Consider the following 20,665-nt stretch of genomic DNA (forward strand, 5'->3'; position numbering starts at 1 on the left):
GTGATTGTATGGTCCATCAGGAAGGGTTAGAGCTGCCGCAGCCTGCTGGCTTGTCTGAATGTAATCTGTGCGGTTGCCATGGAACCCTTGCACCTGTGACTCAGAGAGCACATTCCAGCGCTGGAATGTCATTTGTTTCCATAGAGCTCTCATGATGGAAGGTTTTACCTGTGTTTGAAAGAAAGCCCTTTTCTGCAGAAATTCATATCCTGTCATTCTGCTATTTCTTGAAATTGTTTTTCTTCTACCACCAATTTTTTTATGGAAAACAATTATACAGTAGTGTCTGATCGTGCTTCCCCTCCCCCAGCTCCTCCGGAATCCTTTCCACCCCACCCAGTCACCTAACTCCACACCCTTTCTTTCTCTCTGTCTTTAGAAAACAAACAAGTAGGCAGACAAAACAGACTATAATTTTTTAAAGAAAAAAAAACAAGAAACACATACAAACAAAAGCCATAAGCACACAGACATCATAATATACAGGTAAAAGACCAGTAGAACAAAAAAAAATTGCTCAAAGCAGTATGAGACAAAAGGCTTATTTTTATCAAAGTCAGCAGCAGCATTATAGTGCCCTGGCCATAATTTTTCCATGTTCTGGGAATGACTGGGAGGCTCAACCAGCTTTAAAAGCTCTTACTATCTATTAAATATATTATCAGGCAATTCAATCACATTTCCCCATAAATAGAAAGTATATAAAACTATTAGAAGAATCTTGGCTCTGTATAGAGCCATCTTCCCTCTTCTAAGACATAATTGGTTCAAGGTTAAAGAAATAGAATCTTGGTTATCTATAATTACAGAATGGCGTTTTTGGCTTTTGTTTTTTGTTTGTTTGTTTGTTTGTTTGTTTGTTTGTTTGTTTTGGTTTTTTTGAGACAGGGTTTCTCTGTATAGTCCTGGCTGTCCTGGAACTCACTCTGTAGACCGGGCTGGCCTCGAACTCAGAAATTCGCCTGCCTCTGCCTTCCGTGTGCTGGGATTAAAGGTGTGTGCCACCACACCTGGCTGGCATTTTTTTAATTAAATTATGTATTCATGATCATTTGCTTATTTTGAAAGTTTGTATTTTGGAGGCCTTAGGGTTCTCATTCTTACCACGGCTTATTGCGTTTCAGTATTATTAAGTTATTGAATCTCATCAATGAGGAAATTAGCCATATTGTTAAGAGGCAGTAAACAGGAATCTAAAATAGTCACACCCCTTTTCTGAACACCTTTCCTCTTGCTTCAAGTCCAGAATACTTCCTTAGGTCTTATGGTTTTTCCAGGACTTGACAGGATATTTCAAAGCCCATGAGACGATGGTTCTAATACTAGTACATGTCCTCTATTGTATTGTGTGCTATAAATTCATGGTGGAGCCGGAAGTGGGTTCAGTACATGTGCTCTGTCTCCCTGTACTGTTTCGGAATGATTCCAATGTTCCACTTACTTCCTACAGAACTACCGAATTCAAAATGAGATCATTGGCTTGAATCTTTTTGTTCTTCCAACCATTCTTAATAAGAAAGATCCTACAATGCCTAGGATAGTAGGAATTAGCTTAAGAGGGAATGGATAAGAATTACTTGCTGTTGTGACTTTTTTGGGGGGGTGGGGGTTCAAGACAGGGTTTCTCTGTATAGCCCTGGCTGTCCTGGAACTCACTCTGTAAACCAGGCTGGCCTCGAACTCAGAAATCCGCCTGCCTCTGCCTCCCAAGTGCTGGGATTACAGGCGTGCGTCACCACTGCCCGGCTTGTTGTGACTATTTTTATTCTTTTTCAGAACAAAGGTCTATTTTTCTGATTAACTAACATGTTAACTAGAGAATAATCATCAATATTTATTACATACTGGATATAAAGTAGTGTGGAGATGATGTGAGTTTCTGTAATTTAGTGGCCATGAAGGTATCCTTGCATGCACAGTCTAGCTAAATCCTAAATCATGGTTAAAAGAAAGTTTCATTCAAGATCATTTGGCTAATGTTCACTATATTTGGTTGTCAATATTTTGGGAAATGACTTAAACTGAATGTTGTGGAGATTATAATTTGTATTCACAATAGTTGCCTTTTTGTAGGTTCTGTAGGGTAGAGGCAGGCAGTGGTCTGGAGATCAAGAGATGCACTTCTGCTTGAGCCAGAGATTACCTAGAACCTTCAGGAGACTTTGAGGACTAATACAAAGTTGTAAGTTGGCATATTAGAAGGGACCTTCTGATGTTGCACATAGAATGAGCTAATAGAAAAAGAGACCAGGCTTGAAGTGCCAGAGCTGGTTAAGGATTTTGGCTGCAAGTACAAACATGAAAAAAGAGGAAAGCTGGGTGGAGACCATGCCAATGAGGAGAGGGATAGGTATAAAGTCTGAGAGAAGAACGTGCTGACTCAGCTGATGCCAGTGATTGTTTCTCTCTCTTTATCTTACTGATCTAATGACGCCTTTCTTATCCTCTTGCATGTATGATTTCTTTCTTCTCTATGTCAAATGAACTATTTCTTCTGAGAGCTTTGATTTCCATTTAGTTATTCTTAAATGTGAACCTTCTGGTGGAGCTTGGTGGCACACACTTTTTATCCAGCTTCTTGAAAGATGAAAGGCGGGAGGATCCCAGGACCAAGGCTAGCTAGGGAAATTTGACAAGCTTTGTCTACTCTAAAAAGTGGGCAGAGGGGCTGGGGGTGCAGCTCAGTGGTAGAACACTTTCCTCACATACCCCAGGCCCTGGGTTTAATCCTTGCCACTATCAACTGGATCTTCTACTTACAGAGAACTCTTTTATATTGTTTTATCTACATTCACTACTGGGAACGTTCTTCGTAGAGTAACTATTAGGCTAAGGAATGATTTGCAATATGCTGCTTAGATGTCAGGTCACTCAGGGAAGAAGTAACCTTTTCTACTTCTAATTCAATCTAGCATTGGACTAAGTGTAATTTACATTTGTTTTCTTTATGCCTACATCCAGAGAAGTAAGATCACTGTATTTTTTTTCCTTTTTACACTTCGAAATGTGTGTGATGTACATGTATACTTGTGTGTGCGCGCATATGCATGCATGCGTGTGAAGCCCTGTTCCTTGATGCTGAGAATCATTTTCCATTTGTCGCCCACCACCTTATACATTGGGGAAGTTTCTCAGATAAACCCAGACCTCAGTGATATGGCTAGTCTTCATACACAGCTTACTCTGAGGGCCTCTTATCCCCCAAGGCTAGAAGTACAGGCGGGCTACCACATCCACTCGGCATTTTCTTGGTTCTGGGGATCGAGAGTCCATCACACTTGTGTGGCAAGTGAATGAACCATGGAGCCGTCATCACAGCCACAAAGAAATAAACTCCGCATGTCCGTTTGCTGCCTCTCCACTAGCATCTTCGCAGTCCTTTGGATTCCTCTTTAAGAGTTTCTTCTTTTCCATTCCTCAGGTTTGTGGCATTGGGGGTGGAACTCAGCGCCTCATTCATGCCAGACAAGCATTCTATTAATAAAAGATACTGTCTGTCCACTAAGTTAAAATATATATTGTGTGTTGGTCAGGCCAACTCTTGGGAGTTGCTTCTCTCCGTCCACCTTGTGGGCTCTAGGGATTGAAGTAGGTCTGCATACATATACTTCTATCAAGTGAGCCAGCTTCCAGGCCCCATATTAGTACATCAATTGTTCCATTGACTGATTTAGCTTGTGCTTGCACAGCCAGGCTCACTTATAGAAGTCGGAGGACAGTGTTGTGGGGTTGATTCTTTAACTCCACTATGTGAGTTCCAGAAATTTACCTTGCGTCATCAAGCTTGGAAGCAAACAGCTCAGCTGTTTCCTGGGCCACCATCTTAGTTTTAAGGTGTTTCTTTTCGCCTGCTTGGCCTATGTTGATATCCATTTCATGGTTCCCTCTGTTTCTGCACTTCATTTTCTCCCATTTAGATCTGCCAGATTAAACATTCTGTAATAGTGCTGGGGGAGGGGATTTTGTCCTTGCTCCCCAATGCCTGCTGCAGACAACGCAGACATATTAAGTTGTCACTCGGTGTGACATTTTGTTTCTCACTGTTCTTTCAACATTCTCTAGTTAGTTCTGTTTCTCACAACAAGGTGAGTACGTGTTTCTTATTCACCGTATCATTTAACATTTCTGTGCATTTGTTTTATTCGGCCTCTCCCACCTTTTCTTAGAGCATGGGTCTTGCTGTTTTTTCTAGACTGGCTCTGACCTCAGCATTTATGAGAACTCTGCTCCTGGCTTACTTCCACAATCCTGTCCTCAAAATCCTGCGGCTTAAGGGCTTACATGTGGCTCAGTAGTAGACCGTTTGCCCAGCATGCATATAGCTCTGGGTCCTAATGCCAGCTTTTAAAAAATCCTGTGTTGTTTTTAAGGACTAATAAGTAGCCAAGTAGTGGGACCGTTTACATACGAATTATAAGAATATCAGGTTGTAAATGCTAAGACTAAGGAGGACTCAGATTCAGTTGGAAACCAGGGTTAGGGACCAAGCGCATCTTTCTCCTTTATTTGTTCTTAACTGTCCCTGCCCTCCTCAGCAGGTGCCAGTCCATGCTCACCGCTCAAAGGAAACTTCTTTCAGGGCCTAGACAGACACAATAGCACCCCAACTCCCTGCGTTGTTTTGCTTGTTATATCATGGGCATGTACTCATCAGAGGACAAAGGCAGAGTCTATCAAATTTATTAACAAGTGTTTCTAAATTTAATAAAATGTTATAGCACAGGCTTTTGTTAAATTAGATTGTTGGCACTCAGAACTAACTTCACATTTAGAAGTATCATAAGGATAGAACGATGCATACCTAGGATTCTGACATCTTCATTCCCCGTGGTATTTAAATGTAGGTAAACTCAGAAAATCAGGTTTAATTCATGATATATCTAACAATACTAAAAGCCCTAATTGCCATATGTAAGAACAGCTTGGGACAATAGGTTCAGAATAGTCCCTTAGAATGTCAGGGAATACACATTCACTCACAGCCCAGGCGCTCTTGCATCTCTGACAGGGAGACTTGGATTTCTCCTTAGACCTACCAGGCCTGAGATGTGATTTCTACTTGATTTCTCAGTGCTCTGTAATGGGATCAGGAAGAACCCAGTTGAGAGTCTCTGGGGCAGAGATTCCTGGCTTTAGATGGCTTCACTGTCGCTACGAGGAACATGTTTTACCTGCTTCAGAGATGAAGAGACTGGGACGGTACAAAATTGGGTAAATTGCCTGGGCTCTCAACCAAGGCAGAAGGAAGACTTATACGCAGGCATCAATACCTCTACTCTGCATAAACCATGCTGCCTTGTGAATAACATGTCTCACTCTCCTTAGCCCATCATAGGAGTACTCTCATAGCTTTCCCCTGCCTATCTTGGAAGCACCAATGTTGTCCTCTCAGAGTTGTAGTCAGACCTGGGTTCCAATCCTGATTCTGTCACTTATTACCTACCTATGCATGAACTTGGGCAAATAATTTAACCTCCTAAGCCTCAGTTTCTTCATCTGTAAAATGGAAATAATACTTCACATTGATGTGCAGATAAAGTGGCATTGTGTATACACCCTTTGCATGGGTTACGTGGTAGAGATTCCTCTGGTGATGGTGATCATGGCTGCTGCTCTCTCTCTTAACTGGGTTGTGATGAGTGCAAAAATAGCAAGGACAATGAAACTATTGCCCCTGCTTCTCCTTTGTCTTTCATATCCACCAGGAAATTAGAGGAACTGATGGAGACCCTGATCCACAAAGCTCTGAGATCAAATTCATTTACATTTCAGTCAGTCTTCAAATCTGGGGAGTCTAATCACTTTTGAGGAGGTGGGTGGGTACAAGGTGAGAGAAGAAGCTCAAGGAGGCTCTTGGAGACTCGGGAGGCTAGCTGGGATGAGAATAGTGAGAGCAAGGAGTATATGGGAGTAAAAGTAGAACTAGGCAAGAAGTATACCCCACTTCTGAGTCTCCATTCTCAGACCCACAGCTGAGTTCTTCCACGGAAGCAATATTAGGACGAGGTAAGAGCTGCATCTGACAGTAGATGAGCAGGGACATGCAGCACCAGGCTTGGCTGGGGCCTGAGGCAGCTTCCAGAGGACACTGCCTATAGTTAAGGCCTAGAGAAGGATGGCTCCTTAGTGATGATCTCAGGGAACTACTAAGTGCACTAGGTGTGACCAAGAACTTTGCATGTGGGAAATGGGTTTCATTTTCAGTGTACATCCTTTGAAGGACTCGGGACTGTTCAGAGCCTATGTGTCTAGCAAGCATGCAAGACTGAGCTGTTTCTAATACTGTGAATTAACTCTGACCATTGTTTGTCTGCCAATGACTTTTCTCCTGCTCTGCTCTCAGGAAGAAGACAGCTACCTAGAAAAGGTAATTCAATCCATTGGTGGTAATGAAGGTTTCCTTGTGCTTGATTAACACTTAACTGTGGTCCCTGGAAATTGTCCCTAAGCATTCTCATATCAGAGGCCTCTGACTCGGTGAGAATTTCCTAATAACCACTGATGTCCTGCAAGGTATCTTGAAGTATGCTCAAAATATAGGAACAACATCGACACATCTGAGACGTTATTGATACTCTGTATGTAGAAGAAATAAAACTCAAGGGTCTATTTTCTTTTTCTTTTTGAGACAGGATCTCATGTACTATAGGCTAGCCTCACTAGGTAGCAAAGAGTGACCTTAATTTTTTTCATCCTCCTGTCTCTACCTCCCCAGTGCTGAGATTACAGCACCCCTGGTTTTACTCAGTCCTGAGAATCAAACTTGGTCCTTGTGATAGATGATAGATAAGCATTCTTACAACTGCTATATCCCTAGCTACTAGTATGTGTGCATGCATGTTTGCATGCTTTTGCACACTAAATTATGCTGCAAGGGATAAAACACAGGGCCTTACACATGCTAGACAAACACACTACCCACACCACTTTGTATTTTTTAATTTGCAGACAAGTGCTGCACTATGAAACTACATCTCTAGCCCAGATTTGTCTTGATAAATCTTATCTGAAAACTCATGAGTTGGTAGTAAAACCAAAAAATAATTTTTTTGGTTATTCCTGTTACATTAAAAGTAATTTGGAGCTCCTAGCGTCCATGAATTCGTGGTGCCACTTGCATGTTCAGGTTCCACTGGATATTACCACCACCTCTCCCACAAGAATGGCAGGGTTTGTGTGTCCTCTTTTCTCAAATAAAATGATTTAACTAAAAAACAAAACAAAACAAAACAAAACAAAAAAAAAACAGTGATTTGGAAGCTGGGAAGATGGCCCAGGCAATAAAGTACTTGCCCATGTAACCATGAGGGCCTAAGTTCAGATTTCCAACAGTAGTGTAAACAAAAAAGCTAGGTGCAATAACACACGTCTATAATCCCAGTGCTGAAGAACAGGCCCCTGGTACTCCCTGGCCAGCCAAACAGAATCAGTTACTTCCATGTTCAATTAGAAAGCCTGTCGAGAGAGTGAAAGGGAGGGAGGGAGAGAGAGAGAGAAAGAGAGTTGGAGACAGATTGAGGGAGACAAGTGGTATCAACCCCTAGCCAGCATGCACACATATATACATACATACACATGGACCACACACACAACAAGTGATTTTGGGGTCCTTGATAATAGTGGCTAATTACCCGGAGAATGCCCAGATACGGTCAAGAAATAGAGCAAAGGGTAGAATTGTGGAACTAAATAAAATCATAAATCATCTAATCTAGCTGTCTGTTTTTTAACAGCAAAAGATATTTTCTGTGTTCTAACAGACAAGGCTCAAAGCCCAGAAAGGTAGAAAATGCTGTAAAAAGTCCCACTGCTCCTGAGCACCAGAATGTAGGGTGGGTACTGTTTCCTGAGTGTCCAGTGCTATGACCCTTCTGTAGTACCTCATGACATTTTCCCCCTCAGCTGAAGAGGCCAGGTTCCCCTCAGGGTTGCCAAATGCAGAGAAAGGAGTTGGACAGACATTCCACAGCCCTTTCATATTGTTTGAGGGGCCTCTCCATTGGATGGAGTTGAATACACTTTGAAAGTGAAGCTGCAGCCGGGCAGTACTACAGAGTAAGTTCCAGGATAGCCAGGGCTACACAGAGAAACCCTGTCTCGACAAAGAAAGAGAGAGAGAGAGAGAGAGAGAGAGAAAGCTGCTCTAACCATTAGCATTAAGATTACAAAGTGAAAGCTTATAAGGCAGAGTGTCCTGTTGAAAAAAGGCAGAGAGAGGGTCTTGGTTACCCTTTGAACATTAGGAGTTCACAATAATGTGCACAACATTTTTTGTAAATATTCTTTCTCCATTTTCTTATTGTTTCTTTTTCTAGACTTCAGAGCCACAAGTGTGACATTTCTGATTATCACACATGAATTTGGAAGTGGATAATAGATGCTGTATATAACCTACTGACATTTTATTAACCTTTTAAACTACTAAGGCTTAAGACATCTTTGCTTCTTAGCTCTTTTCTGTTAAGGGCACTCCATGTTCTGTCTATTCAGCTTAAACAGTGCCTTGTGTTGTCTTAATGCCTTAGTACAGGAAAAACCTTCAGTTGGATGTCAGATTTTTTGAAAGTATATGAGTCAGTGATGAATAATGTTATATATATGGTGAGTTTGGAGGCATCTGCTAAAGAATCTGTACATGTGTTCTGTTTGGTCCAGCAAGTTAGTAGAATTCATTATGAAGTGTTTGGGCTCAGATATCAGGTGGCTGTCTTGAGGTAATACATATAGCCAGAATGAAACCAGTGGGTGAGACAGCAATAGAGGTTACAGCAACTATACAGAATATGAATATCAAGACATAGCATCGCAGAGAAAGAAAGCAAGGAAATGTGAAAAGAGATATGTAGAGAGATTTAAAATGGCAAAGAATGATCACTACCCCCTTCTCCTTATTCCCTGAGAAGAGTGCAGCAGCTTAGACGGAGCATCAGTACTTATTAAAGAATACCGTGTTAGGAAGATCCCTGGGTGCCGCTGGAGTATGTGTGGTCTCTGTGAGAATAGTGATACGGGCTTTATTTTTTTCTCCCTTAAAGCTACGTGGCTGGAGGTTATAGATAGAACAATGTCAGGCAAGAATTTCTGAAAGTTAACAATATATAAAGTATAAATTAGAGGTAGCAAATGGAAGAGGATGCTAAAAAATGAGTGTGGCTTTCTCCACTGGGGTTCTTCTGAAGACTGCCTTCAGATGCCATACAGCCTATTTTAGATGTGCGGGTTTGTTTGTTTTTTTCATATTCTTTACATTTGAAACTATAAACCTAAGGTAAATTAACATATTTCTTTTTGAGTGTTGGGAGATAATTGAGTTTATTTTACACTTTGAATTTAGTTATTTGTCTGGTATGTGTCACTTCTGGATTTTTGTCTTATATTCTTTCAGAAGACTTGTAACAATAGAAAGGTATGTAAGACAAATAGTAGCCCCTAAAAGTCTTTGCTGAGCTTTTAATATAAACAATAACTTCTAAAAGCAGACCCTTGAGTATTTATGGTATTCTAGTTCTTCGGTTGCTACATTCCTCGTTATTACTTTTAGATCTTGGGGCTTATGATTAGAAACTTGGATCAAGCCTAAAGTATCCATATATATGCATCTAATGTGCAGAGTTGTCTTTAATTCCTGAGAGCCAAAGCAATTCAGTTAAAGAAGCAATGAGAAATCCCAGTAGTCCTTGTGATGAGACCTGAAATGGAATTAGTGTCGAATCAACTGAAACCTAAGTGTAAATACAGTCCCTCATGGTACTCTATTAGCAATTGTGACATCATGGTCCAGCTACTGGTCATGCGCAGACTGTACTATGACTGTATTGTATTCTCACGTCAGAATATGGAATGCGGGCTGGTGAGATGGCTCAGTGGGTAAGAGCACCCGACTGCTCTTCCAAAGGTCCAGAGTTCAAATCCCAGCAACCACATGGTGGCTCACAACCATCCGTAACCAGATCTGACTCCCTCTTCTGGAGTGTCTGAAGACAGCTACAGTGTACTTACATATGATGAATAAATAAAAAAAATCTTTAAAAAAAAAAAAAAAAGAATATGGAATGCACCCAGAGGATGCGCACCATAAACACAGATGAAACGCTTACTAATTGAATAAAGCATTTTGGGAAGGAGATTGTTTTAACTGCTGCAATCATTACTGAGTGCCTTCTAAGCATGCATGTCTCCTATGAGGAAAAAAAAGGCAAAAGCTTAAGAGACAAAGATCACGGGTGTGTCAGGAGTGGTCCAAGGCGCCAGACTCAAGCTGGAGCTCTTGACTCTAGCTGCATATGTATCAAAAGATGGCCTAGTCGGCCATCACTGCAAAGAGAGGCCCATTAGACACGCAAATTTTATATGCCCCAGTACAGGGGAACGCCAGGGCCAAAATGTGGGAATGGGTGGGTAGGGGAGTGGGGGTAGGGTATGGGGGACTTTTAGGATAGCATTGGAAATGTAGATGAGGAAAATACCTAATAAAAAAATTTAAAAAAAGAGACAAAGATCACATTGTATCCACTCGAGAAGGTTTTGAAGGAGATGTAATGCTTTCTTCTGAGGCCCTTTGATTCTAATCCCTTTTCATCTGTTAGGAGAAATCCCTTCTGCAGATGGTACCCTTGGATGAAGGTACCAGTGAGCGACCCCTTCAAGTCCCCAAAGAGATCTGGCTTCTAGTAGATCACTTGTTCAAATATGCATGTCACCAGGTAAGTGAGGGAAAACCTTCCCTGCAACTGCAGCGTGTATATGAATCATATAGGAAATTAAGCTTCATATCCACATAGTGCGTTTAACCATGCCAGGAAGCCTCCATGTGGCTATAATGTCCGAGCACTAAAGCATACAAGCTAAGCTAACTCTGAGTCTGAGGGCAGAGGCAGGAACAGAACTGAGAATGTCCATGCCTTGCTTATACGCTTTGCTCTGAACAACTGAGTACTCTGACTATTATAGTGACTTCAAGCCCATTTCTTTAACAGAACACTGGGTTTTCTTTTAAACCCTATGCTAAAACCCTAGCTACTCCCAACTCATTCCTCTTTTTAAAAATAGAACTTTCTTTGACCAAATTGAAGGGTGATGTTCTCAGATCTACTAAGAGCACTATAACTCAGAAGCCAAGTTGTATCATGAATGTGCCATTCACACTTTTCCCTTCATCCAATTCTGTCCACATTTGTCAATGGCTGCACTTGTGCAGGGTACACTGTGTTTCCTAGAGGCTCCTTGGTGCACTACTGGGCTTCCTGATCTGGCCATCTAGTCTCTTGCCTTATCAAGTAGAGAGTGAAATGTCATTTTTCTGACAGGTCATTTTCTTGCTTGAAATAACATTTCACATGGATTATAGAAATACTAAAGGAAAGCAATACTATGAGCAAACTTCCTTCCCTAAGTGTTAATACATGTGCCACCCTTCACTTTTTGGCCTGTTGCTCTCCTAGTTTCTGGACCAGCTCAGAACTGGGGCTGGCTATCTTGTCTTGTCCCCTTCATTCATCCTTCTTTGCTAGGAGGACTTGTTCCAAACCCCTGGAATGCAGGAGGAGTTACAGCAGATCATTGATTGCCTGGATACCAGCATTCCTGAGACAATTCGTATCCTTTCTGCCCAGGGCTTGAGAATATGGACAGATACTTGGGCAAAGTTTTTTCTCCCCTGTACTTGATGCTTGTCTTTCTACCCGGATGTTTTCCATTGCCTTATTTTAAGATAGTCAGTGACTATCCATTTGTTTTCTCAAGACATTTCAGGAACGTTTAGTCTCCCTTTGTGTCAAAACAGACTAAGAGGGATCAAGGGGAACCTAACAACAAATTCTAATGAGCACTGGACATAGGAGCCCTAGCACCAGGAGTGTTCTTCTGCCAGTTGGTCGTTCCTGCTAACCTTCCCAGCCATGTGCTTTCAGAGGGCAGGAAGAAGAATGAGAGGAAACACTGGCAGCTAGTTTATAACCCATCCAGTGGACCCTGTCATGGTGCAGGCTATGTTTTCCAAGTCTCTAGTTATAGTGAAACCTCCCAAGGGACTGGGAAATTCTGTACCGACTCAGCTGCAGAGCACCTGGACCACTATAAAACCACAATCAGGGATAGTGTGTGCCGAAAGAGAAGAGAAAAACCATCCCTGTAGAGGCTTGAGGAAGGGAGCCAGACAGGTGTCTGTGTGGCTTTTTTTCTGGGTTCCTCTTCCTTTAACTCAAGGTAATTCAGCTGGCAATAACCATTCTGTGGCTGAAGCACTGCTCATTTTCCTGGAAGCTCTGCCAGAGCCAGTCATCTGTTATGAGCTGTATCAGCGATGTCTTGACTCTGCTCATGATCCTCGGATCTGCAAACAGGTGAGTTTTGGTGCTCTGAGGATATGCTCAGTGCAGATTCTCCCATAGAGAAACGGTCAGTTTTACAAAGCTCTATGATAGAATGGGCCTGGGTCGGTTATTTATGATAGGACACCATAGCTAAAAATTAAGATCCTTGAGGGAGCCAGTGAGATGGTTCAATGGGTAAAGGTACTTGCCACTAAGCCTATTGACCTAAGTTTGATCCAGAGAACACAAGTGATGGAAGAAAAACAATCAACCCCTACTAGTTGTTCTCTGATCTCCACATGGCCCCTCCCCAGCCCCACCCCCCCTAAATGAGTAAAGTTGAATTTAGGTAGTATTATTTTCGAATATTTTCTAGCTTGCCTATTTCTGTTAACAGAAAAACATAGTGAGGTGGATACTTCTCACCCTGGAGTGAGATTGCAAAATGAATTGTAAGTGCAGTTCTAGTTGTCATTAGCTGAAAGGGTAGATGACAGTTGGGAGCCACCGCCACCTCCTCCTTCTCTCCTTCTTGATGTGTTTTGGATCTTGCAAAGATTGTGGTCCACAATGGCTGAGCCTAGCTATGAATCACATCAGTGAGTGTTGGTAGGAGGTACCCATCATCGCCAAGTGGCATTTTAGAGAAAAACAAGTTGACTGATGCCTTTGCTGTGAGGGGAAAAGGAAAAATAACAGATGGACACTTTCCTTCTGGTGAGGCACTGTGTGAACGTGACTCTGTGCTGACTACATGGCCTGGTCTTTGAATAGAGAGAAACCAAACCATACTTACTCCAGAGTCATAATCTGGCACGTAAAATACTGCTTATGATAATAGAGGGTAGTGACAGACAAATGGGGCTTCTAACAGTTGGGTTACAAATTGTTCTTATGGCAGCTTTGGAGTCTCATTCCCTATGAGCCATTTAACCTTCTTACACACTCGTCTCTAAAAAACAGGTCATTTCCCAGCTTCCAAGGTGCCATAGAAATGTTTTCCGCTACTTGATGGCATTCCTTCGTGAACTCTTAAAATTCTCTGACTACAACAATATCAACACCAACATGATTGGTAAGGGGGCTTCATGAGAGAGTCTGTGCAGAGTGCTTGTTGGACAGAATCTGGATGCATTGTGCATAATGTGTACCATATTTGATTTTTGGGAACATGGCAGTCCCTTCCCTCCTGCTGTTCTTGTTCCCTGCACCCCGAGCCTTGAGGTTTTGCTTAGGTAATGTCTGACAGTGGGCTTCCCCTTTTCTTTCTTCCACCCTCTAGCTACCCTGTTCAGTAGCCTTCTCCTAAGACCTCCACCAAACCTCATGACAAGACAGACTCCAAATGACCGCCAGCATGCCATCCAGTTCCTCTTGGTCTTCCTGCTTGGGAACGAGGAAGACTAAGTCTTTTCCTATCCGAGATTCTAGAGGAGGAAGACCTTGGGCTCCGACTACTTCAAAATGATCTGAAAAGTTATCACACAAAAAGGGTCTACTGTAGGATCTTACATTCTGTTAGTAGTACAAAGGGAAGAGTTTTCCTAATCCTTCCTTACCATATCCTACACAGCAAAATCCTTTTAGACATATATTGCCAAGCCAAAGTTACCATATTTCGGTGTTTTTGTGTTTACTCTTTGTAAAGCAAAGAGGTCTGTATTTACACACCTTTACCTAGGGGTATGTTTTCTGCCCTGCTTCCCAGTCCTCATGATTATCTTTAATACCCTAGGCCTGGATTGAGAGGCCTTCCTGTTCTAAGCCTACAAGTACTACTTGCTATAGCTCAGACTTGTCTACAGTTCTTTGTATGATGCACTTTGGACCCACCCTCTCCTCATGTCACTACTTTGCACACTTCCTCCATGCTCTCACTTTGAAGGAAGCCTGGATGAGGCTAGTGACTCTGTGGGTGTCCTGAACAGTGAAGTTCACTGTCTCCATGTGATTGTTACAAGCGTTTGTGCAGTTCTACTACAATGATATCTGTATGTCACTGTAATGTTGGCCTTCGTGGGGAACCACACTTGGTGGAGCCCGATTCCCTTGTCTCAGACCATGGTTAGTTACATAATTTTATGGACTATAGAGATGGCGTCCCACTGATGTGAGAAACATCACAACAGCGAGGAAAGCACTGTGAGTATATCAGAATGAAAACATCCCTGCTTCCCAGTCCCCGTGCCCGGCTACTATCCACACTTGACATGCGGAGCAATCCTGCATGTTGGTCCCCATCTCCCCCACTAGAAACCCACTTCCAGAGTCATGTTTGCATCACAGTCAAAAGAGAAGTCTGTGCACCTCAAGTGAGGTCCCAGGAGCTTTCCTCGCCCTCCAAACCAAGCATTGAGGGTAACCCTCAGAACCCATTCTCCTATCTCCTAAAGTGTCGGGGAAAGTTACTGGCCTCTCTCAACAGGGCTCACTCTGAGCTCCACATCCGCCTCCTTCAAGCAAAGACTTAAAAAGACTGCCCTTGACTCCTTGACACTATATCAAGTGCTGTGTAAGAGAGACTGGTCCGTGGGACCAGCCACACACATTACCTCTTCCACTTGAAATGACTCTAAGGTTTTCATTTTATTCAAGCTTTGTGGGACAGACAAACTTTTTAAAAATTACTTTGTTGACTGACAAACCAGCTGCCAGCTTCTGGCTGCAAAACTGCCTGGTGAAATTGACTTGCTTGGTTTCATTCACCAAACCAACCCAAGTCGTGTCATTCTTGCCTATTAACATCTGATGTAAGGCGCTCATATAGGCTGTGTGTACAATCTTGGGCACTGATTCCATCAGTAGTATCTTGTACCATCCAAGGAGAGGGCCAGGAAAACATCCACCATCAAATGGTTTTCCAGCTCCCTCATCTCTTCAAAATTGAGTTCTTGGGAGAACAAAAGGTATGTATCCTGCAGTAGTTAAGCCCTTAAATAATTGGGAGTTGGGAAATCGGAATCAAAGTATTGGTGCCAGCTCACTGAAGATCTGATTGGGTCAACAGTTGATTAGTGGAAGACGGAGAGCAGAAGAATTTTGTCATATCTATTAGGCCAGAAAGTAATCACTGAAGAAGCAGATGGTAGGAGCTGGAGCAAGGTGGTCCACAGGGGAATGCCTCTCCTGTGCCCATTTTATAATACCTCGCCAAGCTTGGGTCTTTAGATGAGCAAGATTATGGTTAGTGGGGGCTCTGTGGAGCATGCACGTAGTGCCCTTCCTTCATCAGGCCAAAGCACCAAGTTGCTTCACTGCCTCGGCCTTTTGTCCAGCTCAGCCTGGGATGTCTATAGGGTTGAGGGTTTTAGACAATCTCTAGGAAAGGGATACAAAACAGATCCGATGGAAGAAACCTACTTCCCTATCCTGCCTATCCTGCCCCTCAACCTCTTCATTCCTAATTCCTCCAAGGTACTATTTCATAGTTGCTCTGAATTAAGGATTTCAGGTTTAACTGGTAGTGAAAGACTGCACCTAGCATCTTCGGGAAGAAATGATTCCAGTCTATTGGCTGATACTACATTAGTTTCCCTTTCTGATTCTTAATCTGTAGTTCTTTGTTATATTTCACAAAAAAAAAAAATGTCTCGGTCACTACGCAAAGCTGCTAGTGGGGTTCTGTATTTTGTGTCATCTTTTTTATTATAATTTATTGCAATTTTATGAATAAATATATGTTGTGTGAAAACTCATTGTGATCTGACTGAGAACTGAAGAGGGGAGATTTAATATCACTTGGACTCACTTGACATTTTTGTAGGCCCCACCCAACCATACCTGTACCTGTCACTACTGAGCCTACAGAGAAATACCATTTAAAATTGTTGTGCTGGGGCTGTAGCTCCATTCTAGAGCGCTTACTTAGCATGCACAAAGCCTTGGATTTGATTCTCAGCACCAGGACCAAAAAAAAAAGAGTGTTTTCCTGGGCTGGTAAGATGATTCCATGGGCTAGTGTCCTGAGTTCAATTCCCAGAAGCCACATGGTAGGAGGGAACCGACTCCAGAAAGTTGTCATCTAATCTACACATGTGTTGTGACATGGCCACATAAATAAAATGGGGACTAGAGTGATGGCTCAGCAGTTAGGAGCACATATTGATTAGTTTTGGTTCTCAGCACCCACATCTGGCAGATCACAACTGCTATAACTCTATGTCCAGGGGAGCCAAGAGCCCACACACATATGGTGCATGTATAAGAAGCCATGTATTTTATGAGACTAATAAAGAAGTTGTGTACTTTCAAGCCAGCAAAATCATTTCAGGCAACAGTGAGTTCATCAAAAGAAAGTCTTGCTTTTGGGGGTGGGTGGGTGGAATGGGATTTGTAATGGAATCTTACTTTGTTGCTGAGGCTGGTTTTGAACTCAATCAATGATCCTGGCCCAGCCTCCCTTGTAGCTAGGGCTATAGCCACACACCATCTTGCCTGGTTGAATACTGGTTCTTTTTTTTTAATTTTTTATTAGATATTTTCTTAATTTACTTCAAATGTTATGCCCTTTCCTCAATTCCCCTCCAAAACTCCCTATCCCATCCTCCCTCCCCCTGTTCACCAACCCACCCACTCCCTCCTCCCTGCCCTCAAATTCCCCTACACTGGGGCATTGAGCCGTCACAGGACCAAGAGCCTCTTCTCCCATTGATGCCAGATAAGACTGTCCTCTGCTACATATTATGCAGCTGAAGCCATGAGTCCCACCATGTGTTTTCTTTGGTTGGTGGTTTAGTCACTGGGAGCTCTGGGGGTACTGGTTGATTCCTATTGTTGTTCCTCCTATGGGGCTGCAAACCCCTTCAGCTCCTTGGGTCCTTTCTCTAGCTCCTCCATTGGGGACCCTGTGCTCAGTCCAAAGGTTGGCTGCAAGCATCTGCATCTGTATTTGTCAGGCTCTGGCAGAGACTCTCAGGAGACAGTTATATCAGGCTCCTGTCAGCAAGCTCTTGTTGGTATCTACAATAGTGTCTAGGTTTGGTGGCTGCAGATGGGATGGATCCCCAGGTGAGGCAGTCTCTGAATGGCCTTTCCTTCAGTTTCTACTCCACACTTTGAAACTCCTCTGTGATGGTTTATATATCCTTGGACCAGGGAGTGGTACCATCTGAAGGTGTGGCCTTGTTGGAATAGGTGTGACCTGGTTGGAATGGGTGTGTCACTGTGTGTGTGTGGGTATAAGATCCTCACCCTAGTTGCCTGGAAGTCAGTCTTCCACTAACAGCCTCTGGATGAAGACAGAACTCTCAGCTCCTCCTGCACCATGCAAGCCTGGATACTGCCATGCTCCCACCTTGATGATAATGGACTGAACCTCTGAACCTGTAAGCCAGCCCCAATTAAATGTTGTTTTTTATAAGACTTGCCTTGGTCATGGTGTCTGTTCACAGCAGTAAAACCCTAACTAAGACATCCTCCCATGGGTATTTTGTTCCCCCTCCTAAGAAGGACCAAAGATAGTTTGGTTGTCCTTCTTCTTGAGCTTCATGTGGTCTATGAATTGTATTTGGGTATTCTGAGCTTCTGGGCTAATATCCACTTATCAGCGAGTACATACCATGTGTGTTCTTTAGTGACTGGGTTACCTCACTCAGAAGATATTTTCTAGTTCCATCCATTTGCCTAAGAATTTCATGAAGTCGTTGTGTTTAATAGCTGAGTAGTATGGATACTGGTTCGTAATCCAATAAATACCACAGCAAGGTCACATCCATGATCCTGTCAGCTCCAGAAACATGACAAGTCCTAACATACACATTTCAGAGGAACCCGGTTGCCCCTGCAGTCAGCCTAGGGGGGTTAGATCTGACTCCCAAAGAGCCTGTTTTTCCTCTTCTCAAGGATAAAAGAACCTCTGGTGGAATCACCATGCCGGACCTAAAGCTGTACTACAGAGCAATTGTGATAAAAACTGCATGGTATTGGTATAGTGACAGACAAGTAGACCAATGGAATAGAATTGAAGACCCAGAGATGAACCCACACACCTATGGTCACTTGATCTTTGACAAGGGAGCTAAAACCATCCATTGGAAAAAAGACAGCATTTTCAACAAATGGTGCTGGCACAACTGGTGGTTATCATGTAGAAAAATGAGAATTGATCCATTCCTATCTCCTTGTACTAAGGTCAAATCTAAGTGGATTAAGGAACTCCACATAAAACCAGAGACACTGAAACTTATAGAGGAGAAAGTAAGGAAAAGCCTGAAGATATGGGCACAGGGGAAAAATTCCTGAATAGAACAGCAATGGCTTGTGCTGTAAGATGGAGAATTGACAAATGGGACCTCATAAAATTGCAAAGCTTCTGCAAGGCAAAAGACACCGTCAATAAGACAAAAAGGCCACCAACAGATTGGGAAAGGATATTTACCTATCCCAAATCGGATAGGGGACTAATATCCAATATATATAAAGAACTCAAGAAGGTGGACTCCAGAAAATCAAATAACCCCATTAAAAAATGGGGCTCAGAGCTGAACAAAGAATTCTCACCTGAGGAATACCGAATGGCTGAGAAGCACCTGAAAAAATGTTCAACATCCTTAATCATCAGGGAAATGCAAATCAAAACAACCCTGAGATTCCACTTCACTCTAGTCAGAATGGCTAAGATCAAAAATTCAGGTGACAGCAGATGCTGGCGAGGATGTGGAGAAAGAGGAACACTCCTCCATTGCTGGTGGGATTGCAAACTTGTACAACCACTCCGGAAATCAGTCTGGCGGTTCCTCAGAAAATTGGACATAGTACTACCGGAAGATCCATCAATACCTCTCCTGGGCATATATCCAGAAGATGTCCCAACCGGTAAGAAGGACACATGCTCCACTATGTTCATAGCAGCCTTATTTATAATAGCCAGATGCTGGAAAGAACCCAGATGCCCCTCAACAGAGGAATGGATACAGAAAATGTGGTACATTTACACAATGGAATACTACTCAGCTATTAAAAAAATGAATTTATGAAATTCCTAGGCAAATGGATGGACCTGGAGGGCATCATCCTGAGTGAGGTAACCCAAACACAAAGGAACTCGCACAATATGTACTCACTGATAAGTGGATATTAGCCCAGAAACTTAGGATACCCAAGATATAAGATACAATTTGCTAAACACATGAAATTCAAGAAGAACGAAGACCAAAGTGTGGACACTTTGCCCCTTCTTAGAAATGGGAACAAAACACCCATTGAAGGAGTTACAGAGACAAAATTTGGAGCTGTGACGAAAGGATGGACCATCTAGTGATTGCCATATGCAGGGATCCATCCCATAATCAGCTCCCAAACGCTGACACCATTGCATACACTAGCAAGATTTTGCTGAAAGGACCCAGATATAGCTGTCTCTTGTGAGACTATGCCGGGGCCTAGCAAACACAGAAGTGGATGATCACAGTCAGCTATTGGATGGGTCACACGGGCCCCCAATGGAGGAGCTAGAGAAATTACCCAAGGAGCTAAAGGGAACTGCAACCCTATAGGTGGAACAACATTATGAACTAACCAATACCCCGGAGCTCTTGACTCTAGCTGCATATGTATCAAAAGATGGCCTAGTCGGCCATCACAGGAAAGAGAGGCCCATTGGACTTGCAAACTGTATATGCCCCAGTACAGGGGAACCCCAGGGCCAAAACGGGGGAGTGGGTGGGTAGTGGATTGGGGGGTGGGTATGGCGGACTTTTGGGATAGCATTGAAAATGTAAACGAGGAGGGCTCCCAATGGAGGAGCTAGAGAAAGTAGCCAAGGAGCTAAAGGGATCTGCAACCCTATAGGTGGAACAACATTATGAGCTAACCAGTACCCCGGAGCTCTTGACTCTAGCTGCATATATATCAAAAGATGGCCTAGTCGGCCATCACTGGAAAGAGAGGCCCATTGGACTTGCAAACTTTATATGCCCCAGTACAGGGGAATACCAGGGCCAAAAAGGGGGAGTGGGTGGGCAGGGGAGTGGGGGTGGGTGGATATGGGGGACTTTTGGTATAGCATTGGAAATGTAAATGAGTTAAATACCTAATAAAAAATGGAAAAAAAAAAAAAGAAAATGTAAACGAGGAAAATGCCTAATAAAAATAAAATAAAATTTAAAAAAAAAAGAGCCTGTTTTTCACATAATCCATTTTAGAGCTTTTGAAAACCAGTCTATTACTTGGGGTGATAACGTACATACATTTACAAATAGCGTACAGAAGGCTGTGGGATGAGCTCTCTGGCACTTGGAGATGATGGCCCTCAGTTGATCAGGGTACCACTCTTGGCTGGCCCATTTACAGCATGAAGTTGTGGATTCTGACTTCATCACCCTGGAGACTGCAGCTGCTCTGCTGGAGATTGCTTC

At 42.8% G+C, this 20,665-nt stretch overlaps 1 protein-coding gene across 3 annotated transcripts in view; it reads left to right on the forward strand.

Moving 5' to 3' along the window:
* Ocrl (OCRL, inositol polyphosphate-5-phosphatase) overlaps positions 1 to 16,562 on the forward strand; it is a 54,011-nt gene extending 37,449 nt beyond the window's left edge. The window contains exons 19-24 of one of the 3 annotated variants that reach the window (XM_011251008.3): positions 6,344 to 6,367; positions 10,587 to 10,703; positions 11,511 to 11,595; positions 12,214 to 12,341; positions 13,275 to 13,386; positions 13,594 to 16,562. In XM_011251008.3, coding sequence (XP_011249310.1) covers positions 6,344 to 6,367; positions 10,587 to 10,703; positions 11,511 to 11,595; positions 12,214 to 12,341; positions 13,275 to 13,386; positions 13,594 to 13,718 — 591 coding nt within the window. In that variant the 3' untranslated portion in view covers positions 13,719 to 16,562. The remainder of the gene's footprint in view (positions 1 to 6,343; positions 6,368 to 10,586; positions 10,704 to 11,510; positions 11,596 to 12,213; positions 12,342 to 13,274; positions 13,387 to 13,593) is intronic. The other 2 variants (NM_177215.3, XM_017318524.2) reach the window with 2 other exon arrangements.
* The last annotated feature ends 4,103 nt before the right edge of the window (positions 16,563 to 20,665 follow it).

The sequence above is a fragment of the Mus musculus genome, chromosome X (assembly GCF_000001635.26).
Source record: "Mus musculus strain C57BL/6J chromosome X, GRCm38.p6 C57BL/6J".
Classification (NCBI taxonomy): Eukaryota; Metazoa; Chordata; class Mammalia; order Rodentia; family Muridae; genus Mus; species Mus musculus.